This window comes from Caenorhabditis elegans, chromosome I, assembly GCF_000002985.6.
Source record: "Caenorhabditis elegans chromosome I".
Lineage (NCBI taxonomy): Eukaryota > Metazoa > Nematoda > Chromadorea > Rhabditida > Rhabditidae > Caenorhabditis > Caenorhabditis elegans.
The window spans coordinates 4,026,987-4,053,116 of NC_003279.8; the positions used below are offsets into that span (position 1 = coordinate 4,026,987).

At 34.0% G+C, this 26,130-nt stretch overlaps 2 protein-coding genes and 2 non-coding genes across 19 annotated transcripts in view; 2 read left to right on the top strand and 2 right to left on the bottom strand.

Annotated features, from left to right (window-relative positions):
* The window catches only part of unc-73, a gene marked incomplete at both ends in the record, with an annotated part of 32,440 nt that extends 27,687 nt beyond the window's left edge, over positions 1 to 4,753 (bottom strand). For 2 of the 3 annotated variants that reach the window (NM_001381834.2, NM_001026326.4), the window contains 6 exons: positions 3 to 213; positions 782 to 885; positions 1,013 to 1,417; positions 1,804 to 1,897; positions 2,073 to 2,242; positions 4,621 to 4,641. In NM_001381834.2, coding sequence (NP_001367474.1) covers positions 3 to 213; positions 782 to 885; positions 1,013 to 1,417; positions 1,804 to 1,897; positions 2,073 to 2,242; positions 4,621 to 4,641 — 1,005 coding nt within the window. Of the gene's footprint in view, positions 1 to 2; positions 214 to 781; positions 886 to 1,012; positions 1,418 to 1,803; positions 1,898 to 2,072; positions 2,243 to 4,620 lie in introns of all 3 variants that reach the window. The other variant, NM_001026325.2, reaches the window with a different exon arrangement.
* A 3,962-nt stretch (positions 4,754 to 8,715) lies between these two features.
* Positions 8,716 to 26,130, top strand: part of unc-89 (Muscle M-line assembly protein unc-89) — a gene marked incomplete at both ends in the record, with an annotated part of 55,184 nt that continues 37,769 nt past the window's right edge. For 8 of the 14 annotated variants that reach the window (NM_001025814.4, NM_001356807.3, NM_001356808.3 and 5 more), the window contains 17 exons: positions 8,907 to 8,956; positions 9,643 to 9,916; positions 9,961 to 10,097; positions 11,504 to 11,674; positions 11,724 to 11,886; positions 17,814 to 17,995; positions 18,039 to 18,117; positions 18,510 to 18,730; positions 19,034 to 19,116; positions 20,264 to 20,401; positions 20,979 to 21,089; positions 21,138 to 21,364; positions 21,920 to 22,663; positions 22,986 to 23,054; positions 23,107 to 23,322; positions 24,969 to 25,156; positions 25,470 to 25,953. In NM_001025814.4, coding sequence (NP_001020985.1) covers positions 8,907 to 8,956; positions 9,643 to 9,916; positions 9,961 to 10,097; positions 11,504 to 11,674; positions 11,724 to 11,886; positions 17,814 to 17,995; positions 18,039 to 18,117; positions 18,510 to 18,730; positions 19,034 to 19,116; positions 20,264 to 20,401; positions 20,979 to 21,089; positions 21,138 to 21,364; positions 21,920 to 22,663; positions 22,986 to 23,054; positions 23,107 to 23,322; positions 24,969 to 25,156; positions 25,470 to 25,953 — 3,537 coding nt within the window. Of the gene's footprint in view, positions 8,957 to 9,642; positions 9,917 to 9,960; positions 10,098 to 11,503; positions 11,675 to 11,723; positions 11,887 to 17,813; positions 17,996 to 18,038; positions 18,118 to 18,509; positions 18,731 to 19,033; positions 19,117 to 20,149; positions 20,229 to 20,263; positions 20,402 to 20,978; positions 21,090 to 21,137; positions 21,365 to 21,919; positions 22,664 to 22,985; positions 23,055 to 23,106; positions 23,323 to 24,968; positions 25,157 to 25,469; positions 25,954 to 26,130 lie in introns of those variants that run through there. The other 6 variants (NM_001356812.3, NM_001356813.3, NM_001356814.3 and 3 more) reach the window with 2 other exon arrangements.
* Positions 16,567 to 16,627, top strand: C09D1.5. Its single transcript, NR_050049.1, has one exon. It is a non-coding gene; the product is annotated as an Unclassified non-coding RNA C09D1.5 (non-coding RNA).
* On the bottom strand, positions 16,567 to 16,627 carry C09D1.4. Its single transcript, NR_050050.1, has one exon. It is a non-coding gene; the product is annotated as an Unclassified non-coding RNA C09D1.4 (non-coding RNA).

Below are 26,130 nucleotides of genomic sequence, written 5' to 3' on the forward strand. Positions count from 1 at the left end.
ACTCTCACAGCAATCTGGAACTGCTCAAACTCCGCAGAGAGCCGAACGACATCGTTTGCACAACCACCAACATCACCCATACTACGTTCACAGGCTTTTTTGTACGGCCGAAGCGTCTCAATCATATGTTCTGCGTCACGTTCAAATTGTTTCTGCTGGTACACTTTTGAAAGTTCCATCTGTCGAACTTCCCAATTCTTGGCTACTTCGCCTCTGAAAAATTAGGGGTTTGTCAAATTGGCTGAATTAATATTTGGAAAAAAAGAAACTGAATTCATAGCCCGTGTGTGACTAGATAATTCGGCATATGTCAATTTTCGAGAATACGAAAACTAAAAATATACTAAATATAACTGTAAAAAAATTATAGATTTTTTAAAATAAATTTTTAATGATTATTTTTTAAGTTTGCAAAAAAAATTAGAAAGGGCCAAATTATTTTTGAATTCTCGCGCAGATAAATTACCTATTTTTAAAATTTTTGATTTTTCATGTTGATTGGCTTTTCTTCAAATTTTTTTGAAATCTTGAAAAAATCATAAAAATTTTCGAAAAATTATGTAATTTTTACTCCATCTTCAATGATTAATACTGAAAGTAGTTATTCAAAAATCAGGAAAATCATATTTGGGGTACTGTAGGTGGCAGTTTTCCAATGGCGACAAAATATACATTTTTGATTGCTTTTTTTCAGCTAAAATTTTTTTTTTTCAAGATTTATTTTTAATATTAGTTTTAATTTTGTTTTAACTTTTAAATTTTACACAGAAAAAAAACTTACTTGAGCAACCTGAGCGAATCGGTCAAATTTGAAATATATGGGGTTGTCGCTTCAAGGTCCGGGTTTTTGACACCCTTCGACGGTTTTAATATTCGAGTTGCAATCTGCAAAGTTAACATGACTAAAAGAAAATTAAGGAATTTTCACCTGCGGTCAGGTATTAAACATTCATAGAATTTTTAAATTATTTTCAAATTTTTGAATATAATTAAAAAGAAAACAAAAACTCACTTTATTCCCTTCTGTCTCAATTCCTTCCACCGGAACATTAAATATACTATTCTTTGCGTGTTGGCTCTTTTTCAGCGCAGCGTTGGCAGTTGTCACATCGACAGGCTGCTCGCCTTCGCAAATTTCTCGACGTACAGACTCGAGCTTTTCCATAATTTCAGTGATATTCCAGATCCATTTCTCGAGATCCAACCTGAGCTCAAGCCATTCATCATGATCATATGGATAGCTTCCGCCGACGGTTTTCGGTAAATGTGACGAGTCGATTATTTTGATAAGCGATTCGAATGAGATCATTTCAACTTCAAAATCCCACGTTCCAAGGGACATTTGTGCTTTTTGTTTCTCCCAGAATTTTTCGGGCTTGATGATGAACACTTGTACTGTTGATGAGCTTTCAATACTCTGAAAATTAACATTTGATATAGTTGGAAAGTTGTTTTAAAAATTGTGCTCCTAGTGTTAAACTTTCCAAAAATCAGGAAAAATTTTCAAACAAATTTACAGTAAAAAAGCTATGAAAATTCAATTTTCACATACAATATTTTTGGAAGTCGACAGAAAAAAAATTTCTATGGTTGAAAAAAATTATATTTGTGTTCCAAAATATTTTTAAAATTTGGCAACGTACACAAACCGTGACTAAAAATTTTGAAAATTTTGAATAATTTTAGAGGGTTTTAGTCTAAGTTTTTAAAGGATATTCCGCTATTTTTGGCTGTTATAAGTGTATATAGTTTTTTGTTGTTTTTGTAGGAATCCATATTTTTTAAACGAAAAAAAAACCATACACTGAGAGCTTTCAGAATGTGTCGAACATTGGTCCATGTTTGTTTTCCACGCATATCAATTACCACAAGGAATCCCTTTTCGCGTGCCATCTTCCTGCAAATTCAATTTTTTGTTTGGTTTTTTTGAAATTTGTGTTTTGTGGGCTTAGGCTAGGCTTATTGTTAAGTAATTGAATTGAAAAATGGAAATAAATTTTTTGAAATATCTTTTTATAAATTTTGTTTTTTCACAGTGTGGTTGTTCCATTTCAGTCAAATAAAAAACTTACGAAGTAACTTCAAATAAATACAGAAAGACATTGCGTAAATTATCCTGATTGACAGGTTGCTCTCGTGATGGACATACGATAACTGCTTGTCCGGCTCTACATCGTCCTCCAGGAAGTACTGCAATGCCGTCACGAAGAACATGCAGAATGTCTTCTGCTTTCATCGTCATCTGGAATTTTTTCGAATTGTTTAAAATCAAAAGTTTTCATAGAGTTTTTGAGATTATTTTTGAAAGTTCAAAATGTCCGGGAACATGAAACCAAAATCTTAGAAAACCAAAAAAAGCTCGCAGTGGCTCCAAAAAATATCAGTGTTTGTCGTAAAAGAAGGACCATTCGAAATTCAATTCACCACCAGAGGAAACGGGTGAGATAGAGGGAGAGAGCGTTGAGACGCAGGCAACACAACACCGAAGAGTGGAATAGGGGGGGAGTCGAGTGGAACGAAAAGGGGCTGGTCACATTGCACTGCAGTTTATCACCAAGTTCAATCTGCTAATCGACTTTTTCGTGTATTGGGACGGACGGACGGAATGGTTAGTGCGCTGTTCGCGGCCCCCGGCAATGGAAAATGACTGTTGATTTGGAGGAAAAGCAGAGAGTCAGAGATAACAGTTCTGCGATCACTAACTCGATTTTTAGGGCTAGCTTCTTGTCTAATTTTGGACCAAAAATTGGGCAAAACTTATACTTGGTTAGGGTGCGCCCAACTTTTCTTGTGTGGTTTTAAACTTGGGTTAGAGTTTGTCAAAAGTTGGATCAAGTTTGGGCTGGATTTGGGCGCAGTCTAAATCAATCTAAGCTTTGCCAACTTCTGGGCAAGAAGCGGGCACCAAATTTTGAAATTTTCGAATTCTAAATGGTGAAGTCGCAGGGGGCGAATTTTCGCTGAACTTGCACTAAAACTTGGAATAAAAAAGAAAATGTCAAACGGAAATCTAGGTTTTATAAAATTTTTTTATTTTTTGTATTTTTTCATTTTTGTATGGCCAATACTGAAAGAAAAATTTGAAATCATTCACTGTACATTACTTTTTTTAAATTTTATGAAACTGTAAAATAGAGATAACAAACTAGAATCATTGATTTTAAATTAAAATAATCAGTACAATGTACTCAAAAACTACCTATAAAAGTTTGGCTCTTTTTGTTTATTTTGTGAAAAAATTGGGCAGAAAAATTTGTATTTGAAAGAAAAAAGACTGAGAGAACTTTTTGTAAAAGCTCAACCAGAGTATTTTGAAGTTGACTAGTTTACTTGCAAGGCAAACCAACACGAAAAAAAACGAAAAAGGAAGAAAGAAAACCCGGCACACAAGAGATTTTCTTTCATTTTTTCTTTCTTTTTCCTCCAATTTTTTGCACTACAACAATTCTCAATGTCTTCCCCGATTGCCATAAACTGCCGTCATTACACACACACACTATTCGGATTTTTTTGTTGGTATTCGTTCTCTCTCACATTTTCCTCGCTTCTCGAGGTCATAATCCTGTCTCGAACAACAACATACTAGTAGTAAGATTGGTGCTAATCGAGAAGGCACTCTTTGAGAGTACCATCTGTTTCAAGGATTGAGGGAAGAGCTTGATAAGCTCCCACTATTTCGTTTCTTTTCTCACACAACTTTACACAACCGGTCACTATTATCGTGCTATCTGCGTCTCTCCATCTCATGATCTATCCGGAAATAATGGGTGAGAAGAAGCAGGAGCACCGGGAGAGCACCGAATTTCGGAATGAGTGACACAAAACAATTGACTCATAACATATTTCAAAAACGTGATGAACTCATTTTACACTTTTCAACAATTGTCTGGGAAGGTTTGTAATCGTAATACATCAATTATTATGATTTATTTTTCTTTAGTTTGGACCTAATCAAGATTTATAGTCGTGAAAAAGAGTAGAGATCTCGGAAATTTTTTTTTTCAATTTTGGCAAAACTTTAAAGTTATATTAAATTTTTTAGTTGCTGTTTTGGTGTTAATTTTTTCTACTACTCATAGGCGAAATTTAACGATTTTTGTATCAAAATACGGTACCCGGTCTTGACACGATAAAATTTTATTTGAAGAATACTGTAATCTCTAGCATTTGGTTTTTGCGGAATTTTCATCAATTTTCATTGTTATTTATAAAAAAATTTTTCATCGGAACAATTTTACAACAAAAAAACTGTTAAACACATAAATTTAAACAAATATAGAGAAAAAAATCAATAATCAACTAAACTACAGTAATCTTTAAAGGCTCATCAAAAATTTGTAGTATCGAGACCGAATACCGTATTTTTATTGCAAATATCGCAAAACTTTGCGTCTGGGCAATATTAACAAAACAAAATTAAATTATTTGAAATTTAAAAATTTGATGAAAAAGACATTTCTCGGAACATTCGAAAAACAAAAACGTATTCTTTTCTCTATCAAATCGTACAGTTTGCACTCGTTTTCCGCATTAATCGCTTCAATGGATTACGGCGCCGGCATCTCTGCCTCTTTTTTCACAAGTTGCCGCTGCCGCCACCATGAAACTGAAAAAACTCACTTTTCCATCATAATCGCCCATAACTGATGGAGGAATTTTATGCGAATTTGACGACTCTTCTTGAATTCAAAATAATCATGTGCTTCTGAATGTCTGTGTGTGTATTGTGACGATCAGATGAGAACCCGTTTATCTGAAAAAATGACAGTTTTCAAAGAATTTTAAATTTCTTTCAAAAAAAGAGATTTGAGAAAATAAAATAGAGTGCGTATTGAAAAGAGAGAAAAAGTTGATTTTCGATTTAAATTTTCTGATGAAATATTGCTCGAAAATCATGGAAAATCACACTAAATAAGATTTTAAAAATCAAAGAAAAAATCGAGACAAAATTATTAATTATTATGGAAAAAACAAAATTTTCCAGAACATTTAAAAATAAGTGCATTACAATTTTAGAAGCTTTTCATATAGCTTAACATCTTCTTGGAACAAGTTTGGTATACAAAATATTTCAAACAATCCGGAAAAAAATGGCTTAAATCGGAAATTGGCAACATGTGGCTTGAGCTAATTTAATTCTATTTGACCCTAGTCTAAACAATCTCTTGCCAAATTTTGGTCAAAATGGTCTTGCCAATTTTTAAAACTAAATTTTAAAGTTTGTTTTAAAATGACTGACTCATTGATATTTTTGAAGAAATTCTATACTCAAGCAGCTAAAAATAGGATGGAAAAGGTCGAAACATTGCGAAACGTTATTAGATCTTCTCACTAGAATACGTACTTTTTCAGGAAGTATGCATTATTCAAATGTCTTCACTGCATAAAATAAAATAAGCAAATAAAGATGTGATGAATCTAGTCTCAATTATTAGTTGCACAACGCATTACAAATCGTTGGGTGTGAAAATGCGAAAATCGTGGAAAAGGAAGAAGAAAAGGAAGAGCTACCAAAACGAACTATTTCTCTCAAGAGGGCCCAACCATTGGGGTGGGCACCGCTCCGGGAATAGCGTACGAAAGCGGGAGACAAGCGAATTGTTATGGGAGGCTAACGGCCGTTGTAGCAGACCGCTGGTCATATGAGACAGTGCTAGTGTCCTGTAGAGACGCAGACGTAAAAAGAGAACGCAAGGGTCACTGCGCGCGCAGACGGATGTTGATGGACCGGACAGACCGCCGGGGACACAACAGGCAAAATAAGAAAGAAGACATGAAGAAGACGACGACGTGAGATGGCGGTAATGGTGGCAGGTGCAAACGATGCAGGCGACAGATGACAAGAAGTATGTTAGCAACACTTCAAATATAGATAATTCTGTTTAAATCCTTTCTTCTCCAAAATTGAATTTTTCAATTGAACTCAATAGATGCTGTTGTGAGCTCTAGAAGTTGTTGAGATGTCTTTATAATCTAATCTCTCAAATTCTTTGAAACTACTTGTATCTGAACTAGAGCATTTTAGTTCAACAGGCAAAACAGATCAAAATTTAATGCAAAAATATATAACAAATAATTTATTAATCAGAAAATAATTTTCATTTAAGTTTGAAAATGTGAAAATATGATTAAAAATTGCATGAAAGTTGCCAATTGCTGGAAAAAAGTGTCAATAATTTGTCTGATTTATTCCAGCAATTTTCACCTTTCAGACAACTTTTAAGGATTTTTTTTCAACTAAAAAATTATTTTCAGATCAATCAATCCTATATTTTGACACTAAATTTTAATGAAAAATATCAGACCAACATGCCACATCAGGCCATTTTGTAGAATTGTCGAAAAAATTTAACGTACACCTCTGATCTGAACAATCAGTTTTTAGTGTCGGTGGAACACCGTAAAACAAAATCCTAGGAAATTTTAAATGAACTAAATTGAACTAAATGACCAAAAATTGAACTAAATGACCGCTATCGCCCTAATATCAAAAATAATATCAATTCCACTCAATCCTACAGTAACAAGTCAACATCAGAGATATTCTCGAGACACATGGTGAAGATTGGATTTCCCAGAGGATTATACCACCACATGTCTCTTCAGCCAAACAGTATACGATGACCGTTCAAGCGGAAATCATAAAACAAAAGGGATCGACACTTGACAGTTACTATCATTGGAATATTATTACCCCCGTTCAGTGAAGTTGTCACGTGGTGCATTGTGGTACTAATTTTTAAAGGTAGTAACCGACAATTTTTTGATGTTTTTTGATATTAAAAATGACGCAAAGATAACGAGTTTCATAACTACATAGATTTTTCAATAATGCTTACAAATGTTTTATGGCGGCTCAAAGTTAAGGATATTATTAGTGAGAGAAAATTTATGTAGAAACAATGTGCAAAAGGAAAACCAAGAAATCGTGATAATTTAACAAAAAGCTCAAAAATGGTCAGAGTCTATTTTCAGATCATCCTGACTTTCTTATGAAAAAAGGATGCGACAGTAAAAATTTGAATTCAAAACGGCGGCATCAATCGTTGCAACAAGGCAAAAACAGTCAAAATATAAGATTTACATCGATTGGTATTCAGAGCGGTCCCGTGGTCACCTCTTCAATTGTTTTACTGTGACTAGGATTGTATTCGCGCGCTATCGCTAACTTCCCAGAAGGCGTGCCTCCTGGGTAGTTAGCGACCCCATGAGGGTCACATAGTTGCCACTGTTTTTAATTCCAATTTCAGATGTCTAACCGTACCTTAAACATTGTTTTTTAAAAAAACTATTTGAAAACTGCTTTTTTATTCATTCTTTTTTCCTTCACTTCACTGCTTTTTGTAATTGTATCATTATGATTGTTGCTTGATGAATAAATATAAATAAATAAAACTGCTAATCAGAAAAAAAAATCTGAAAATATGGATATCACGACTATTTGAAAATGATAGTCGTTATGGGAAGAACATGTTAATCAAAAAAATGTCAAAAACCATATCGGTGTCTGAAATTTTAACAACAAAAATTTCTGAGCTCCCACAACAATCGACTTTCACGAAAGATAATTTCCATCAGAACTATTTTTACAAATTATCTCATAGCATATACAGGGTGGCAACTAATTATGGAACCTGCATTAATTGCCATACAACACTTTTGAGAAAAAATAATGCAACAAACATTTAAAAAATGACAATACATTATTTCTCAGCATAAAGTAAAAAACGATTTTGATACTTGTGTATTTATTATAACTCCACATATTTTTGATTAAGAAAATCAATTTTAAGATGTTTACCATTCAAATAATTTTCAATCCACATTCTGAAAATATAAATTCTGGTTTTTTTTCGGCTTGACTCACATACTCATGCGATGAACGAAATTCAAATGTGATTTTTATGTAAACCCATCCTTGGGTGCAATATATGGTTTCTGAAATTTTCGGCAATTGCTGAAATTATTTCTTAATTATTTCGGGAGTTTTAAAATTGAACCTTGACATAGTTCGTCATTTTGAACGAAGATACTGCCAAATAATACACGCTCAAAAATATTTCGAAAATTTAAAAGTTTAAAATTTCTGTAATTAGCAATTTCAGCAATCTCTGGTAAAAATAATTTTTGAAATATGCAATTGCTGCTCATTCCTTCGTTGAACACTGCATTTCTGCATTTCTTATGACATGATTATAAAATGGTATTGAAATAAATAAATAAATAAGTGTCCCTGTATAACAAACAAAACTCAAAGATCAACATCCCGAAGAGCCTTCCAGAACAGTTTTTGCTACCCAATTGAAGTACTTTTTCGAACAAGTTCGCCTAAAACACCGCAGCTGTCAAAAACAAGTTTGAAAATTTCGAAACAACGCACATCGTCCCCCGCGCTCATTTTTTCACTTTGCAAGATCAGCATTCGCAGCAGGTGAGAGGAATCCTTTGCTCCTTCATGAGCTCCGCGCCGTGTGCTCCGGCCTTCTCACCTATCTCATAGTGGGGTGAGAACAGAAGACGCGCAGACGCTAACAGAGTTTTATGAGATATTGTGTGTATGTGAGTGTATATATGCGTTTGTGTGTGTGTATGTATGTGCGTGGGAAGTGGACTGACTAGCTCTATCTTACCCGCGGGATCTTCCCTGATGGGCGGACGAGCCGAAAGAATAGGGATCATGGCGCCAGTGAAGAGACCCAAAGAAGCACACAAATCAGAGCAGTCGGCTCAAGAAAAGAGAGGAATCCGGGTGCCAACATCATTATTGGGCCATTTTTGTCTGCGTGTGTGATCTAATTTGATCAATCTCTTACTCCCATCAGCCAGCTTGAACATTAAAAAACAAGTTGACCTTCTCCTCGATAGTGCCCTCATAAGGCGCTTAAACCCACCTTACCCTTACCATCATGGCTAGTCGACGCCAAAAGCAGTTCGATCGGAAGTACAGCTCCTATCGGTAGGTTTGGAGATTCTGGAGCTGAAAAAACCAATTTTTTGAATTTCTGATAGATTTAACTATTCAGAATTTTCTCTTTTTCTACTAAGCCTACTTTCCCCAGCGTACCGTACTCTAAATTGCGAAATTAACTTTCTTTATTATCACCACCGCCACGTGACGCATATGCCACTTGAACTGAAACCAACAGTTTGTTTGCACATAAGTCTCAAGATCCGGAATGTTCTGCGGTATTCCTAAGAGAAAAAAAAACAAAGAAAAATTATTTGAGAAAATTTCGGAACGCCAAGAATGAAAAATTGTCTAATTGGTTACCGCGGGTTACTGTTGTTAAACAACTTTTTTGGAATTTTTTAATGCAAAATCTCGATAGGTTTGCAAAAAGTACCCAAAATCAGGAAGAATTGAGAGTGTTAAAAATTTTTTAAACAAAAATTAAATACAAATTGTGCATTGAAATTTTGAAATATATTTTTTAAAAACCTCACGACTAGAAATTGTAATGTTTGAATATCGTTTTTTTAAATAATTGTTCGGTTTGGAAGATCCAAAAAACCTGATTCAATTTTTGCTAAGAATAAAAAAAGCCCCCACGATTTGAAGGCTACAAAAGGGGATATAATAGGACGACCATGTGCACCTTTAACATCCAAGAAACAATACAAACCCCAAATTCAATATTTCAGAAAATTCACTGCAACCGAAGATGTCAACTACAGTACCCACTCGTCAAGATCATCCTATCGATCTGAATCATTGACTTCGAGAACCGATGGACGCGGGCGGTCCACGTCATCCGAAATCATTGCCGGATCGGAATCCCGATCTTATCCAGTGTACATTGCGATTCAAGACTACACTCCTGACAAAGAAGACGTGGAAGCGATTCCCTTAGAACAAGGTCAAATTGTCGAGGTGCTCGACAAGAAGAACTCGGTTCGATGGCTTGTTAGAACAAAGGTTTGATTTCCTGAAAACAGTTTCCCAACATTTATAATTTCCAGGCACGTCCACCACGTTCCGGTTGGGTTCCGGGATCGTACTTTGAAACTCCGACCGAGTTTTACAAGCAAAGAAGACGAACGAGAGAAATTGAGAACGTCAGTCTGTCTGATGAACAGGCGGCTCTTGTCAAGAGAGAGTGAGTAGGAGAGAATGAAACTGAGAACACTTGAAATGGTTTTTTTGACGAAAAAAAAACAAGAAAACATTAAACAAACGGCTATAGGTGTTGAGTTGAACCTTGTCTCTTGAAAATAAATAGCACATTTAAAATTTAAAAAAAATCGATGCATAGAGGTTGTGCATTCATCAACTTAATGCGTCCTATTTTACGCGCAATATTTAAAAATTTTCAAGCAGAAAATGCCCTCTGATGCAAACATTTTAAAATCTATCAAATTTTGTAGAAATCATGCCGAATTGAAATCACGGTTGCATCAGGCTTAAGTTTTTTTCTAAAATTTTTCAATAGAATATTTCGAACTAGAAGAATCAGCGGTTATTTAAAATTAAGAACCTGGAATTATTTTTAATTATTCCATATTTGTGACGTCATCTTAGTTTTCTAGTGGGTCGTCAGAGTTTTCTTAGGCGGCTACAACAACTAAAAAATCTAGGCCATTTTCTGAGTGTGACCTCGCCGTTTGATCTCCAGAAATGGCGGGAAATTTTTAATAAATTTTCCAAAACAATTGCGGCATTCACTTTCCCCTCAACGACCGCATCAAAATGGCGCCAAAATAGTTTTTATGTGACTGCGGCTCATATGCTTCACCTCCATTATCATGGCACATTCCGAATGATGTTTCACTATGTTCTCGCCCAGATGTTCGATTTTTCTCTCATTTCTCTTGTTTTTTCCTGTCCATCTTCCAAACATTCGAAACAAAATGGAGTTTTGTATGTAGAAAAATGGATCACAACAGGCGCCCGCACACTCTTTTTCAACCGGATAAAAGATAAGAGAAGAATAAGAGAAAATGAGTGAAAAAGACGGCAGTAAACATGACAAAATGAATGGCAACTGAGGAGCAGAAAGAGAGCTCATTGGATATTGGAATTGGTGACATTTGGAACTATAGTCATAATTAGAGATATTGATTGGAAAAAAAAAGAGAAAAATTGTTGGAAATTGAGTTCGATTTTTTGGAAAATTATGCAACCGGAATTAGGGATGGGCCCAAAAGTTTGTACTTTTTGTGATAAAAACAAAAATTTTAGAAATTGGAAACTTGAAAAAATTAAGTTCAAATAATTTTTTCTTCGGGACATACCAAAAAAAAATTGAAAATTGGAACATTCAGTCCAAAAAAAACAAGACCTTCTGAAAAAGTGAGAAGTTAGATTAAAATTTTTTTAATTTTAGAAACTTATCCATAGGTGTTAATACGGTGTTTTTTCAACTCAAACCTCGGGTCTCATCACGAAAGATTTTTTAATTATATATTTTTCTAGTTTTCTCGTTTCCATTGAAATTTTCAATTTTTTGAAAAACAAATAAAAAATTGCCAATTGGATAAAATTTCTAAATATGTAATTTTTCAGCCAAGTCTACCATGAGCTGCTCCGTTCCGAAGAGGAATTCGTCTCATCTCTTCGAACTTGCGTCGATGATTACATCAAAGTTCTCGATGATCCCGAAGTACCAGAAGCCGTCAAAAAGAACCGCGAAGAGCTTACTCTCAACATTCCAGAGCTCTATAATTTCCACGCCAAGTACTGTTTTAGAGAAAAAAAAAGCCAACTATCAAAGCCTATTTTTCAGTGTGATGCTGAAAGGCCTCAACTATTATTCTGACGATCCGGGCAAGGTCGGTCAGACTTTTGTCCGTCTTGAAAAAGACTTTGAGAGCCACGTGGAGTTCTATAAGCAGTACGCAGATACACTGAAATTGCTTGAAGAACCTGAAATTAAGAGATTCTTTGAGGTAACAATCCTTTCTCCTTCATCAAATTTGAATTCATTTTTTGTTTTTTTCTCTATTTTCTGATTTTTCCTGATTCAATTCCTATTTTTCTCTATTTTGAATTTTTGTCTATATTTTATTTTCTGTTATTTGACATTTCTCTGTTTTTTTTCTTACTTTTCTAAAATTGTTGTCTTCATATTTCTTTTCATATTCTTGAACTTTTCTATTTTTATCTATTTTTCTGATCTCTGAAACTAACCTACAGAAGTACAGTATTTTGATGGCTAAGACCTACTTTTTTCATCTTCTCATTTTTACATTTCTTTGTTTATTTATTTTTTTTCAATGTTATAAATTGCTATTTATTCGCTATTATTCAACTTTTATTTTTGAATTCTTCAGTCTTAGCCAATTTTCTAAAATAAAAAAACATTTTTTGAATAAAACAACACTGTACTTTTGTCATTTTCTATTATTCGCTATCTATATATTCAACTGGTATTCAATTTAACTAACCTATTTTTCTTGTTTTCTTTTTTCCAAACCATTTTTAAAACTTTATGATTTCCGATTTTTTCATTCAAATTTCTTACTTTTATCTTGTTTTCCAAAATTGTTGTCTAATTATTTCCGCAATGTTTTTTTTCTATTTTATCTACCAATATTACATTTTTCATTTTTACTATCTCTTTTTACTATTAACTTTCTTCGAAATCCTCATTTCCAATACTTATTTTATTCAAGTTCAGTTTTTTTAATCATTTCCTAAAGGTGCAGTATTGCTCGTAGAGATTTTATCTAATTACATATACTCAAAAAAAAAACATAATAGTTTTTGACATAGTAGTTTTATCATACACTCAAAAACATCTTCGGTCAAAGTGCCAAATATAAAAAAATGGACTTTCGAGATATTTATTTAGAATTTAAAAATCGTAGAAAAATTGTACTACTCACAGGGTATTTTGAAAATGTATCAAAAACTCTCAAAAAACTCTCGTCTGGTTTGTCAGATCTATTTTGAAAACACTATAAAAAAATCCAAATTTCTAGAAATTTTGGCAATTTATCAAAACTTTGATTGAAAGTGTTGAAAAATCGAAAAAAAAAACAATTTGAGCATTCTCATTCAGTTATTCAATCTTTTCCACTGAGTTCTGAGTATTTTTTTTTCAAAAAGCCAGCTAGCGCTATCCCGCATTCAAACATAATTTAGAAGCTGTCTTGACTTGAAGTAGAGTAATAGAAAACTTATCTAAAGGAAACTTTTTCTTTTAATATTTGTAACTTTTCATACTAATTCTACATTATTGAATCTTTTCCATATATCTTTCTGCTGTTCCTAACTCATTGTTTACTTCTCATTTTTTCTGAAGCGTTTTCCGGATTCAGATTTCGAAAAAATTTTCCAAAATTTCCTGGAACTCTCATACCTTTTCCTAGTTAGTACCCAGTTTGTGAAAAGAGTCATCGTAATTTAGTTCTGCATTTCCCGCCATTTGACTGCTACTATTTGCTGTCTATTCTGTCTACATTTCAACCTTTTCTAAATCAATTAAATCTGATGAGTTCGTAGAATCTTCAAAACCATGGCAGTTTTTTTACTACATATTTCGTAGGTTTATATTTAGATTGAACGTCAGTTTCAAGTTCTTTTCGGGTTGGCTCTAGGTTGCCTGAAATTATAGTCTTGCATTTGGATATTTCGAGTACCTGGTTGATATTCTTATTGCTATTTTTCTATTTGAGAACATATTAAAAGTATTCCAATGCTACTTTATATTCATAACTGTTTTCATATATTATTTCTATTGACATTTCTAATTAGATTTCAAACAGCGCATGAAAAACAATAAATGTGTGTTGAGCAACAAACACATGCCACTTCCTGAACCTGCTGTAACATGACTTTTCGTACTGAACATGTCCATCTCCTATCATCTATTTCATTCGATCAAACAACATAAGTATAAGAGATCACATAAATCATTCAAGTTTTTCAGAGCGATAAAAAAAGGAAATATTTAAAAAATTAAATTATCAATTTCACATGAAATTCTAAATTTAAATACTTGCAAAACATGTTGAGGTTTTTTACGGACGTCCGCTATTAAGGTTCACACTGTTATCCGTTACTTGCCTTTTTTGACTTCTGTCAACTACTACACGCCCGCAATTGACCGTTTATTGATTGATATTTCCCGCACCTGTCCGCACCTCAGCTGTATGCAGCTATTGACTGCCATACGCTGTTTTCAGTCATCTCCTCCCACTTGCATATTATCGCTCAATAGTCGCCCGTTACTTACCTGCTCTGACCCAATTATCTATGTGCCTATCTTAATTCCTAATTGTGCTTACTATTTTTCATTGTACATCACTTCATGTCCACCATTTTTCTGTGCATTTTATAAGGAATCAAGTCTAACTATGCATTTTAACGTGTTGTTAAATTGTAATTTTTCACCAAGAATCCATACTATTTTAAGTTTTGCAAATACCATTTTTACATTCTAATATGCTTTATTCTGAAAATAGTGCACATAAACATTTTCCGTATTTTTTCAATTAATACTTGCACTCCCTAATAGTATTGCACTCCTTAATAGTCTTGCGTCTACTTTTTTTTGGTGCAACCGCCTCACTAATTTTAAGATTTTTACAACATTTGTTGCCTATTTTGCAACAATTTTTGACAAATTTTTATATTGAAGTTATTGAACCAATCAAAATTTCTAAATTTCCAAATAAAATTGCAATTCTTTCAATCAAGCGAGCGAAAAATAATATTGCACCCATACTAATAGAAAAATACGGTATAAGCATTTTTTTTTTACATATTACTTTTACTTTACTTTTTTACTATAAGTTGAATTTGCAGAAATCGAAAAAATTATTTTGAGCCAGATAGGATTATGCTATTTAGCTTCAATTAAGAAAAAACCAACTAGCTATTTTTATGTGAATTCTGAAACTATACTCTGCTAGAAAAAATTGAATTAGATGTTTTAACTTATTTCTTGTCTGTCACTGTTAATTAATTCTATTTAAGTTCCTTTGGTACTGTTCCGATTTGTGCCCCCCTCCCCCAAATTGTTTTCGATATTTTCATTTATGAAACGTGAACTTTTTTGTATTTTCAGGCTTAGTACTGTTGTTTTCTAAGCCTAAACATTGAAATAGTATTGAAATAAACATTCACGTGTGAATTTAAATTGAAATATTGAATAAAAAACATTTTGGGGGGGGGGGGGGGCAGAAATCGGAAAAGTACCGTTCCTTTAATTGAAAATGAACAAATATAGTGGCATTCTTCCCAGCTTCTCAATTTCAGAGACTTTCATCATGAAAAAATTGTCACTCGAAATGGGGTTTTCTCTATTCTAGTTCGTATCGTGTTCATAATGATTGATCTCTTTTTTGAAATTTATTCTATTTTCATAAATAAAAACCAACGACACGCTTGATCAGAGTTAACAAAATTTCGACTACACCACCTTTAAGAAGTGTTTCTGCTTGCCATAATCTTTCCTAATTTGAATTTTTGAACATTTTCAGTCTTTTTTGTGTTATTGGTAAAATAAACTCAACAAAAATATTTTTTTAATGTTACTGATTTCATTTTGGATTTATCACTGATTGAAATAGTACGTTAAAAATTGCCAATTCGTTTCATGGAGACGTAAATATGGCCGGTGGATTTTTTCAAGTTGCTTAAGTTATCCAAAAAAGTTGTTTTTTGAGTTTTTGGAATTGTATTTTATTCTCTTTCACGGAAAATTTAGATATGTCATTTGGATTGTTTCAAACTATTTTCTCAAAAATCTCTTTCTCTTTTCATAATATTTTACACGTACATTGAGTTGTTCTTATTTTTTACCTAAGTCCTACATCATTCCTAGTTTGCTCACAAAGTTTCTGAAAAATGTCAAAAGTTTTTTTTTATTATAACAACTTTTTTCATTTAGTTCAGTTTTCAAAAAAAGATACATCCAATTTATTATTTGTTTTTACGGTTTTTTTCGGAAGTTTTTCAGTTCACATTATTGACTTGTTTCAAAATTTCATGCATTAATTATTAATCTGATTCTTGATTTTTTTTCAACTATAATAAGACCTTCATTTTTGAAATTTCATCAATTTCTGTAGTTATAACTATAGTCATTTGTTGAAGCTGAACAGAATGAAATTTTGGCATTCTTCAACTAATTTGATTTAATTTAACATTTTTGTACTGCAGTAAAAGTATTTTCGAAGAAAAAACGTTCTCAGGAATACATTTTTAACTTTTTCACCCTTTCACTTCTTCCGAACGATCGAAAATTTATTAAAATTTAAGGGAACTGTTTTGAATTAATTGATTTTTAGATTTTTGGCATTTAAAATTTCTTCAAAAATATCTAAACCATTTTGTTTTGTATCTCTAATAATTTTTGTGATAAACTATTCGATTTTCCGTTTTTGGGTATTATGAAATCCATAATTTTCATTTAATTTTGATTTAAATACTTCTCATCGCACAGTCCAGGAAATGTTTGTTTCTATTATTTACAGATTCAACACGTTTATCGTTGATTTAATTGTCTGGCTCCACTTCTAAATATTTTACTGAACCTCTCTAAATTCTTTTTGGGTTTTGCGCGGTTTAATTTTTTGTTTAAGTCAAAGGTCATATTGTCATATTTTTATAAAGGCCATATTTTTCAAACATTTTGAAATTTCCAAAACTTTGACTGGAAATTTCAAAAAATCTAAAAATTTTTGGACTTTATATCGAAGTTGATCGAAAAAACAAGCTATAGTCGCAGGAACTACTGACTCATGTTTAATCATCTCTGAATTATTTTTGACTCTCTTGAATATAATCATGCTGCTCTTTCGCTTTTTTCTTCTGTAAAAATCTCCAAGAACCCAATATTTTCTCTTGTTTTAATCTGAAATGTCATATTAAAAATTTTCTTTTTTTTCTTTTTCTCACTATCAATTTATTCAAATTTGATTAAGATCTCTCTCTACTAAAGTCTACTGAAGCTAACCTTAACGACGTTGTTTGGAAAAACTATGGTTCAGTAACTTCTGATCTTGCATTTAGACTTGTAATTTCTCTCTCAAATAAAGCACACTAGTTGTAGAAGGTCTCAACAAAAATTCCTCTATTAAAAAAATAGAGAATTTAAATTTTTTTAAATTGATGTCTTTTTTCATATGCATATTTCTACAAATATTCAATTTAGAGTTATGTTTTACATAGTTTTACTAATGAATAGAAAAATGAAAATTTTAATATGGTTTCTACAAATATAGTTTTTAAATTCGACGTCGGTATGCTTAGCTTTAAAGAAAACTAACTGTTTTAGGTTTTTGCTTATACAGATTTAAAATGTATTCAAGTTAACAAATTTCGTGATTAGACTACAACACAACAATTTTATGGCTTTTCAAAATTTTGAAAAAATAACAATTTTTGCTAAAATCACCAATTCTGCCAACTTTTCTTCTTTTAAGCAGCTGGAATATCGTTTTTTAAAGCTATCTTTTTTATTGCATATTTTGGTGATTCATCATTATTTCTTTTTTAAGGTTACATTTAATAGGTTACCAATTTCGGTAATTTTCAAAATATGAAATAAAGAATGATAGACAAATAAAAGTTAATTTCCAACCGCTGCGACACCGAAAAGTCGGTGAATTTGTAAAGTTTAGTTAAAACCAGAATTATTTTTGATATTTTGAATTGTCATAAAACTGTTTGTAATATTTTTAAGAAGTTAAATAAACTTCACATTTTGAATCTAAACCAGCAAAAATCCAAAACCGTTTCTCCACCTTTACCTTTGTTTGGCCTTCATTGAACTTGACTTATCATAGAGTTTCATTATCAATATTATAATTAATTTTGCATATCCGCAACATTTTTTTTCACTCCATAATTTATTGAATTTCAGGGTCTCTCCGCAAAAAATGACGCTGGAGCATCCTCATTCGTCGACCATGTCAAAGAGATCGCCGATCGAATGGTCCAATATCAAAATTATTTTAAAGAGTTTGTCAAGTATTCTGCAAGAGCACACGGTTCATCAAAAAGTATTCAAAAGGCGCTGGAATTGGTCACCACTATTCCGCAAAGGTTTTTAATGAAATTTTCTGTTACTTTGAAAAGTTGTTTTCAGAGTTCACGATCTAGAATTCACCAATAATTTGAAGCAACATCCAGGAGATACTGGAAAGTTGGGACGGATTATCAGACATGTAAGGTTTTCTGTTTGAAATTGTTTTTAATTTTTGTAAAGCTGCTTGTTGAAGAATCCAAAAATTCCTAGAATATTAAAATTTTGATTGTAAATAAAAAGAAGGTAGTTTTTCAATAATATTATTTATTGAACTTATACAACTTAAATTAAACTTTTGTTTTTGCAGCAGTATTCAAAAGTGGATAATTGAAAATGTATTATTTTATGGGAAAAACTTTTGAAATTGTTTTTAATTTAAAAAAATTCTTGGAAATGATGTTTTTCTTATAATGCAAATTTCCGGGTACAAACACTTCAAAATATTATGAATGCCAAAAAAAAAAGAAAACTGGAAAAGAGCCTTTAATTAAAAAAAAGTTTTTTTTTTAACTTCAGTAAAAACTGTTCCAGGACGCTTTCCAAGTGTGGGAAGGAGATGAGCCACCGAAACTTCGCTACGTGTTCCTGTTCCGAAATAAAATAATGTTCACGGAACAAGATGCATCGACAAGTCCACCAAGTTATACACATTATTCATCAATTCGATTGGACAAATACAATATCAGACAACACACGACAGACGAGGATACTATTGTCCTTCAACCTCAGGAACCGGGACTTCCAAGTTTCAGGTTAGATTTTGTTTAAAAAATTTTGTGTTAAAAAATGTGGATTAAATATATCTCGGAATATTTAAAATTGCTGAAATACCAAATTTATTAAATTGTTTGATTTCCGTTTCAATGTAAGTTCAATTAGAGAAACTGGTGACAATTGGAAAAGCTCAAAAGATTCTGAACACCAGTATTCACAGTTTCTTCTCAAAAATATATTTTTTAAAAACTGAAATTCGAAAGCTTGAGAAACCTGAGACATGCAGTACCAATAATCGGTTCTACAAAGTGACATGAATATCTAATAAAATTAAATTTCAGAATCAAACCAAAGGACTTTGAAACTTCGGAGTACGTGCGCAAAGCCTGGCTGAGGGACATCGCAGAGGAGCAGGAGAAATATGGTAAGTTTCTTTTTTTTCTGGAAAAACCCCCAGAGCATCTCAGAGACCATTGTCAATAGAGATCGGATTCGACGAGCTCGTTAACTTTGTGTGTTCGGGATGAAAATGAGTTAGTACACTTGAGTACACACAGAAATATGGAATTAGAAACGGGGGAAACGAGAGAAAGATGATAAAACAATTGTGATAAGGAATAGGGCAACATGGGGAAAAGGGGGATGTATGAAATAGTTCAAACAATTCCCTCTGAACTCCCCCGCCAATGAAATAAAATAACGACGACCTCCACTAGTCAAAGAGGCGCAAGGAGGGCGAAGAGGCGGGTGAGAGGCGCCCCAGTCACGCTTTGATCGAATGGAATGCCTAGGTTTTCGTGACGGGACCCATCTCATTTCTTTCAAAGTGCAACTTTTTCTAGATATCATGTTCCCATTGACGGGACATTCTCTAGTTTCTCGATTGTCCATCAAACGAACATCACAACAGATATGATGTTCCCGCCGTGTCCTCATTATTTTAGATGGAGGGGCACAAGGGACTCAATTGCGATGGGCCACTTGGACACCTCTCCCCCAGTCTCCCAGTAGTGCCATTGAGCCCGCCGTCGCCTCCCCCAATGTGGTTCTGGGACACGCAGACTGAGAGAAGATGCGCACAAAAATCTACTCTCAATCTTTCTTTCTATCTCTCTTTATCTCGGCATTGTGGTGGTGGCTCGGGATCCTGGCAAGAGAGCATCTGCCATACACTCTCACCCACCGTGTGTAATCGCCCACCGGTGCGTGCTGCGTCTCCTCGATCGGTGTGCTCTCTCGTCACGCACTCGCGTGGCCAGGCTCTGCTATCAGTGGAAGAAGCTTTAGCCCCCGGCTATACACTCGACACGCACATAGAGGACGAGCAGGAAATCATCTTCTTCTGTTTCTTTCGATCCTCTTTTACTATCACAATTACCTCTAAATACAGTATACGATATTACGATCTCTCTCTCCCGCCCAAATCTAGATAGTCAACCCAAACTTCGTCTCTGAGCATGGTGCTCAAGACGCTCTATATTATCGAGCTAACCGATACCGAGGAAGGAGGTCTCGAGCTCGTCGATCCATCATGGTGTAAGTTTTCATAAAATAAATTCAAATTTTTCTAGCTGCTGAACGAGATGCGATCTCGATGACGGCAACGTCAGAGATGACCGCATCCTCGGTCGATTTCGATATGAACGCGTCGGACCAGCAATCCGAATTTTCGGAATGGTCCGGCTCCCGAAAGAGCAGCTTGTTCCCTGGTTTGATTACTTGTGCTTTTTTTGTGAACTCATAATTTTTTGTGTAGTAGAGTAGTTGTTGTTGATGTGTGTGTAATGCAGTTTCAAAAACAGGTGTTCCGGTTTTCTTGTCGTCCATGTGCACATCAGAACTCGTTAAAAATTTTAATGTTGTAATGTTTTTGGAATTTATTCCAAATGTTCAGAAATTGTTAGAAATGGAATTGGAGGAATTCACAGAGCTTTTAACAAAGTTTGAAATGTTGAAATTAATCTAAAATTTAAATTTTGACTGAAAATAAGATAAACAGCCCTATACTTTTGAAAACAAATATCCGAATTGGGTCGGTACTGATTTCAGCTTCTAGATAGCTTCTAAATTTTTTCTTTATAAAAATTTAAAGTTCAACTTAGTTATAAAATTTTTTTTAAAGCAATTGAATATTTTTCCATTAGATTATCGTGTCGAAATGAGTAGTTATTCTAAAAAATTAAATAAATTTTTTTTGAACAATAGTGTAAGGATTTAAATGTTGATTTGGTGTTTTGAAGTGCTTTTCTACAAAAAAATTCTGCAACTGAAAAAAATCAATTTCAGGTCCAGAAGAAGGAGGTCCACCACGAAAGAAGGTAAAATCACCGCCGGTGATTTCACCTACCGGCTCGTCCACCAGTATCTATTCAGGAGGAAGTAGTAGTATTGATTGGAGTAGGACATTCAAACTTTTTTATTTTTCCACGAAAAATATTTTTTCAGCAACAACTGGAACGACACTCGAAATGCAAGGAACGCGTGTAACCAGAACCCAATACGGTTTCAGAACCTTGCAAGAATCATCAGCGAAAATGTGTCTGAAAGTAACTGGATATCCATTACCTGATATCACATGGTACAAAGATGATGTACAACTTCATGAAGATGAGAGACACACTTTTTATTCGGATGAAGATGGTTTCTTTGCGATGACCATTGATCCAGTTCAGGTTAGTTTTGAAATTTTCGCAAAAATTTTTTTGAATTTAAATATTGGGTATTTCCGCAGAGGCTATTAAAAATTGTCTTTTAAATCTTTTAAATCTTTTATCTTTTTTTCTTTCAAAAATTTTTAAAATTTAATTTTCTTCACTTTATGAGTTGATGATTTTCTATAAACTCTTGCATCTGAAAAGTTACACCCATTTAGAAATGATTTTTCAAATTAAAAAAAAAAGTAATCTTGTATTCTTAAGATCAAAAATTTAATGCACCCTTCTATTAATCAATGACCTTTTTTTGGAATTACTTTCAGCTATTGAGAAAAGCTTGACAAATGAAAGAGAAATCAAAAAAAAAACTTAAATGTAGACTTTGAAAAATGAATCATAAACGTTTTTCAACAATTGAAAAAAAAACGGAATTTGAAATTTTTTTTTATGCATTTTTAAATTTTTAAACTCTCAATTGAATCACGTTTAAAGTCAAAATAAATTTAAGTTTTCCGTTTTTAATTGGGCCTAGTTTTCTGAAAATTGAATCTGAATTTTAATATATTTTTTTAGGTGACCGACACTGGTCGTTACACATGTATGGCAACAAACGAATACGGTCAGGCATCCACTTCTGCCTTTTTCCGAGTTTTGAAAGTCGAAAAAGAAGCTGCTCCACCAGCATTTGTCACAAAACTCAGAGACAAAGAATGCAAAGAAGGTGATGTTATTGATTTCGAATGTGAAGTTGAAGGATGGCCTGAACCGGAACTTGTATGGCTTGTCGACGATCAGCCACTCCGACCATCCCACGACTTTCGGCTGCAATATGATGGACAGACGGCAAAGCTCGAAATTCGTGATGCTCAGCCGGATGATACTGGAGTCTATACAGTCAAGATTCAAAATGAGTTCGGATCGATTGAAAGCAAGGCTGAGCTCTTTGTTCAAGCAGATCCAGATAAGAACCATGTGGCTCCAGAGTTCCAGGCAACAATTGAATATGTTGAGTGTGATGAGGGAGAGGAAGTTCGATTCAAGTCAGTTATTACTGGAGATCCTAATCCAGAAATCATTTGGTTCATCAATGGAAAACCACTGAGTGAATCAGAAAAAGTCAAGTTCATCTCGGAAGATGGAATCTGCATCTTAACGATTAAAGACGTAACCAGGCATTTCGATGGAATGGTTACATGTCAAGGATCAAACAGATTGGGTTCAGCGTCTTGTGATGGAAGGCTAAAAGTCAGAGTTCCACCAGCACCACCAACCTTTAATAAGCCACTCGAAGATAAGACAGTCCAGGAGAAGAGTACTGTAAGTTAAATCATTTTTTGTGGAATTATGAAGCAAAGTGTTTAATTTATTTAATTATTCAATTAAATGAGTATTCAAAAATAGATACGTTTCTTAAATGAGTCTTTGAATACGTGGGAGTTTATTGGTTTTGGTCTCGTTACAAAAAAAATCAATGGAGCTTTTAAATTTTTTTTTGGAAGCTCTCTGTGATGTCAGGAAAAGATTCACCACTCAAACATTTATGTCGTCTACGTATCTAAAAAAGTTTAAGAATTTGAACGCAAAACATATATGCACATTTAAATTAATGGATTAATTTGTTTCCAAAATTTTTTTACAGGTTGTGTTCGAAGTGGATGTCAGCGGATGGCCAGAGCCAACACTAACCTTCACACTTTGCGGAAAAGAGGTAACTTCTTATTTCCATATTTCCCTTCAATTTTACCATCCTTTTTTCTCAGTTGAAAAACGGTGAAGAAGGCGTTGAAATCGTAGGGCACGACGGTTTCTATCGCATTTCGATCCCGAACACATCGATGGACAAGCACGACGGTGAAATTGTGGCAAAGGCTCAAAATGAGCATGGAACCGCGGAGAGTAGGGCACGGCTCACTGTGGAACAGGAGGAGGAGGAGTCGCGCAGTGCGCCGACTTTCTTGAAGGATATTGAAGATCAAGTGAGTTATTTTAATGGATAATAATTAAGCTTTGAATCCTGAAAGTAGGCTTTATATAAAAACAGCTTTAAAAATATCGTTTGAAAATTTAAAATAGTTGCATCAACTTTTGAACCTTCAATTTTAAGTATTGCATCGATTTTTTTTAAATTTTTCTTATTAATTTCGCTAGTGATACAATTTCTGTGGTTGCTTTTGAAAATTCAGTTTCAAAACTTCATAGTAATTTTCATGCCATTCCCCTAACACTTTGACCACCAACAACTCTAGGTGGTCCCCTCTAAACATATTGGTCCCCTCTCCCAACAACAGACTGGTAAACAAACGAGGGAGCTCTCGCTCACTTTTTGTGTCTTCTCTGTGGAGGTGGATGCCGTCCCAAGCGGCATGCCACCTTCACTATGATCTCTCTAATGCTCTCTGATTAGTGTAAGCACTATCTCTCGGGGAAAGGGACCCACTCGCTTGTGATCAGTGTAACATCATCATGAAAAGAGAGAGGATATTGTGAAACAGAGACAACAGACAGATCCCCCAAATCATATCATCAAAAAAACGGTTTCAAGCGTTTTTTTTCACACGCTCTATTTTTTGTTGTTTTCTTTTTCAACTCTCCAACAGAAATCTATCCATCTGATGATCATCTGTTTTCTCATAAAAATTTCGGATTTGCCCTCTAGTGTTTCGAAATTTTAGGTTTTCGTTATTGTGCTTCATGAATTTTTTCTGTTCCAAAATTTTTGAATTTCACTCCAAAACTTATATATGGCCGTGCAGAGGTATACATTGCAAATTATTTTGGTTACCTCAGAATAATCTCAATTAAAAAATTCGATTGGAAGGTGAACTTCTGACGACTATTCGGTTTTTCTAGGCTACGGCACGACTTGTGTTAAAACAGTTGAAAAAAAGTTAAAAAAATATAAAATTAAATGAAACGGTATATTTTTTTTAATTTAGAACCTCAATTGAACACATTCATTTATGTATATGCCAGAAAATTACAAACTTTTGTTTTGTTTTTAATTTTCAAATCAAACATTTGCACTTCGAAAAACTTTACCAACAAACTTTAAGAAAGTAATCAAATCAATATTGAATGACATCATTGTAAAATTTTTTGCAGCAAAAAATCTCTTAAAATCTCAAAAAATTCTTATCACAAACAGTTGTTATATTTCTGTCTAACATCTCTCGGTGCCATCACCGAGCACTACCCCACGCGTTTCTTAAAAAGATATCTTTGAGGAGTTATCGATTAGTTGGGGAATGGGGATTGGGAAAAATGAAGTGCAAAGTTTAAGTTTTTAAGCTTTTCGAAATTTTTTCAAAATATCTAGGCAGTTTTATCAAACTTTTGAGGTAATCTTGCTATTTTAAATTTTTTAAAAATTCCTGAATTTTTAAATTTTGGAAATGCCCATCTACTTAGGTAGCTTTAGATTGTTCAAAAATTTTTTTCAGTACTCAGGGGAAAAAACGAATCTAAAGAACTCTTTATCTAGAAAATCATGATTTGGTAAAATCTCATATTCAATCGTTTTTTAAAAATAATTTTCAGAAAAAAACCTTTGTCAAATCTGGAACGATGCTCAACTTATCCGCCATCCAAAACTCCACTCCCAACCAATAATCCCCATTTTCAGACCGTAAAAACCGGCGAGTTCGCCGTCTTCGAGACAACCGTTCGCGGAAATCCGAATCCGGAGGTTACTTGGTTCATCAACGGGCACAAGATGGATCAGGGCAGTCCGGGCGTCAAGATCGAGGCGCACAATCACGACCATAAGCTGACTATCGACTCGGCACAGTACGCGGGCACCGTACTCTGCAGGTAATCTTTTTACGCTGAAAATTTGATATTGGAAAGCGTTGTGCTCCAAAAATTTGCGAAGATAGAAACCCTTGCAAAATTGCCACGGGGCATGTTTTTAGATTTCTGTCGTGCTTGACCAAGTTCTCATTCCTACTTTTATAGAAGGTAGGCATTTCCAGGCATTCGTGCCTGCTTCATGCCTATCTACTACGCGTGAGAACGAGATAGGTGTATATTGCTTCAAAGGCAGGCAGGTCTTTATGTGCCTATGTTTTTCAAGCCGAAAATTATTATATCCTATTTTTTCCATAAAATATATTTATAAATTCAGAGCTGAAAATGCTGTTGGACGATTCGAAACGAAAGCCCGACTCGTTGTTCTGGCCCCAGAAAAACAGAAGAAACCACCGAAATTCGTGGAGATTCTTGTCGACAAAACCGAAACCGTCGACAACACAGTTGTGTTTGAAGTTCGCGTTGAAGGTGAACCAAAACCGACTGTAACATGGTATTTAAAAGGAGAAGAACTCAAACAATCGGATCGCGTCGAGATTCGAGAATTCGATGGATCAATAAAAATCTCAATCAAGAACATCAAAATTGAAGATGCCGGAGAGATCAGGGCTGTTGCGACAAACTCTGAAGGATCTGATGAGACGAAGGCGAAATTGACTGTTCAGAAGAAGCCATTCGCTCCAGAATTTGATTTGCGACCAGTTAGCTTGACAGTCGAAAAGGGATCCGAAGCAGTTTTCAGTGCACACGCTTTTGGTATTCCATTGCCAACTTATGAATGGTCTGTCAATGGAAGAAAGGTGAGCATTTTTTTCAAATGAAAAGAGTTTGAAAATATTGGAACATTTTATCTTCACGATTTTTTTTTGAAAATTCCGTATTTGCCAATTTTTAAATAACTGCATTTCCCTAGGCATAAAATAAACGCCTGCCTTCTTGGCGACCTACGCCGTTCTCGTACCAATAGGTAGTATACC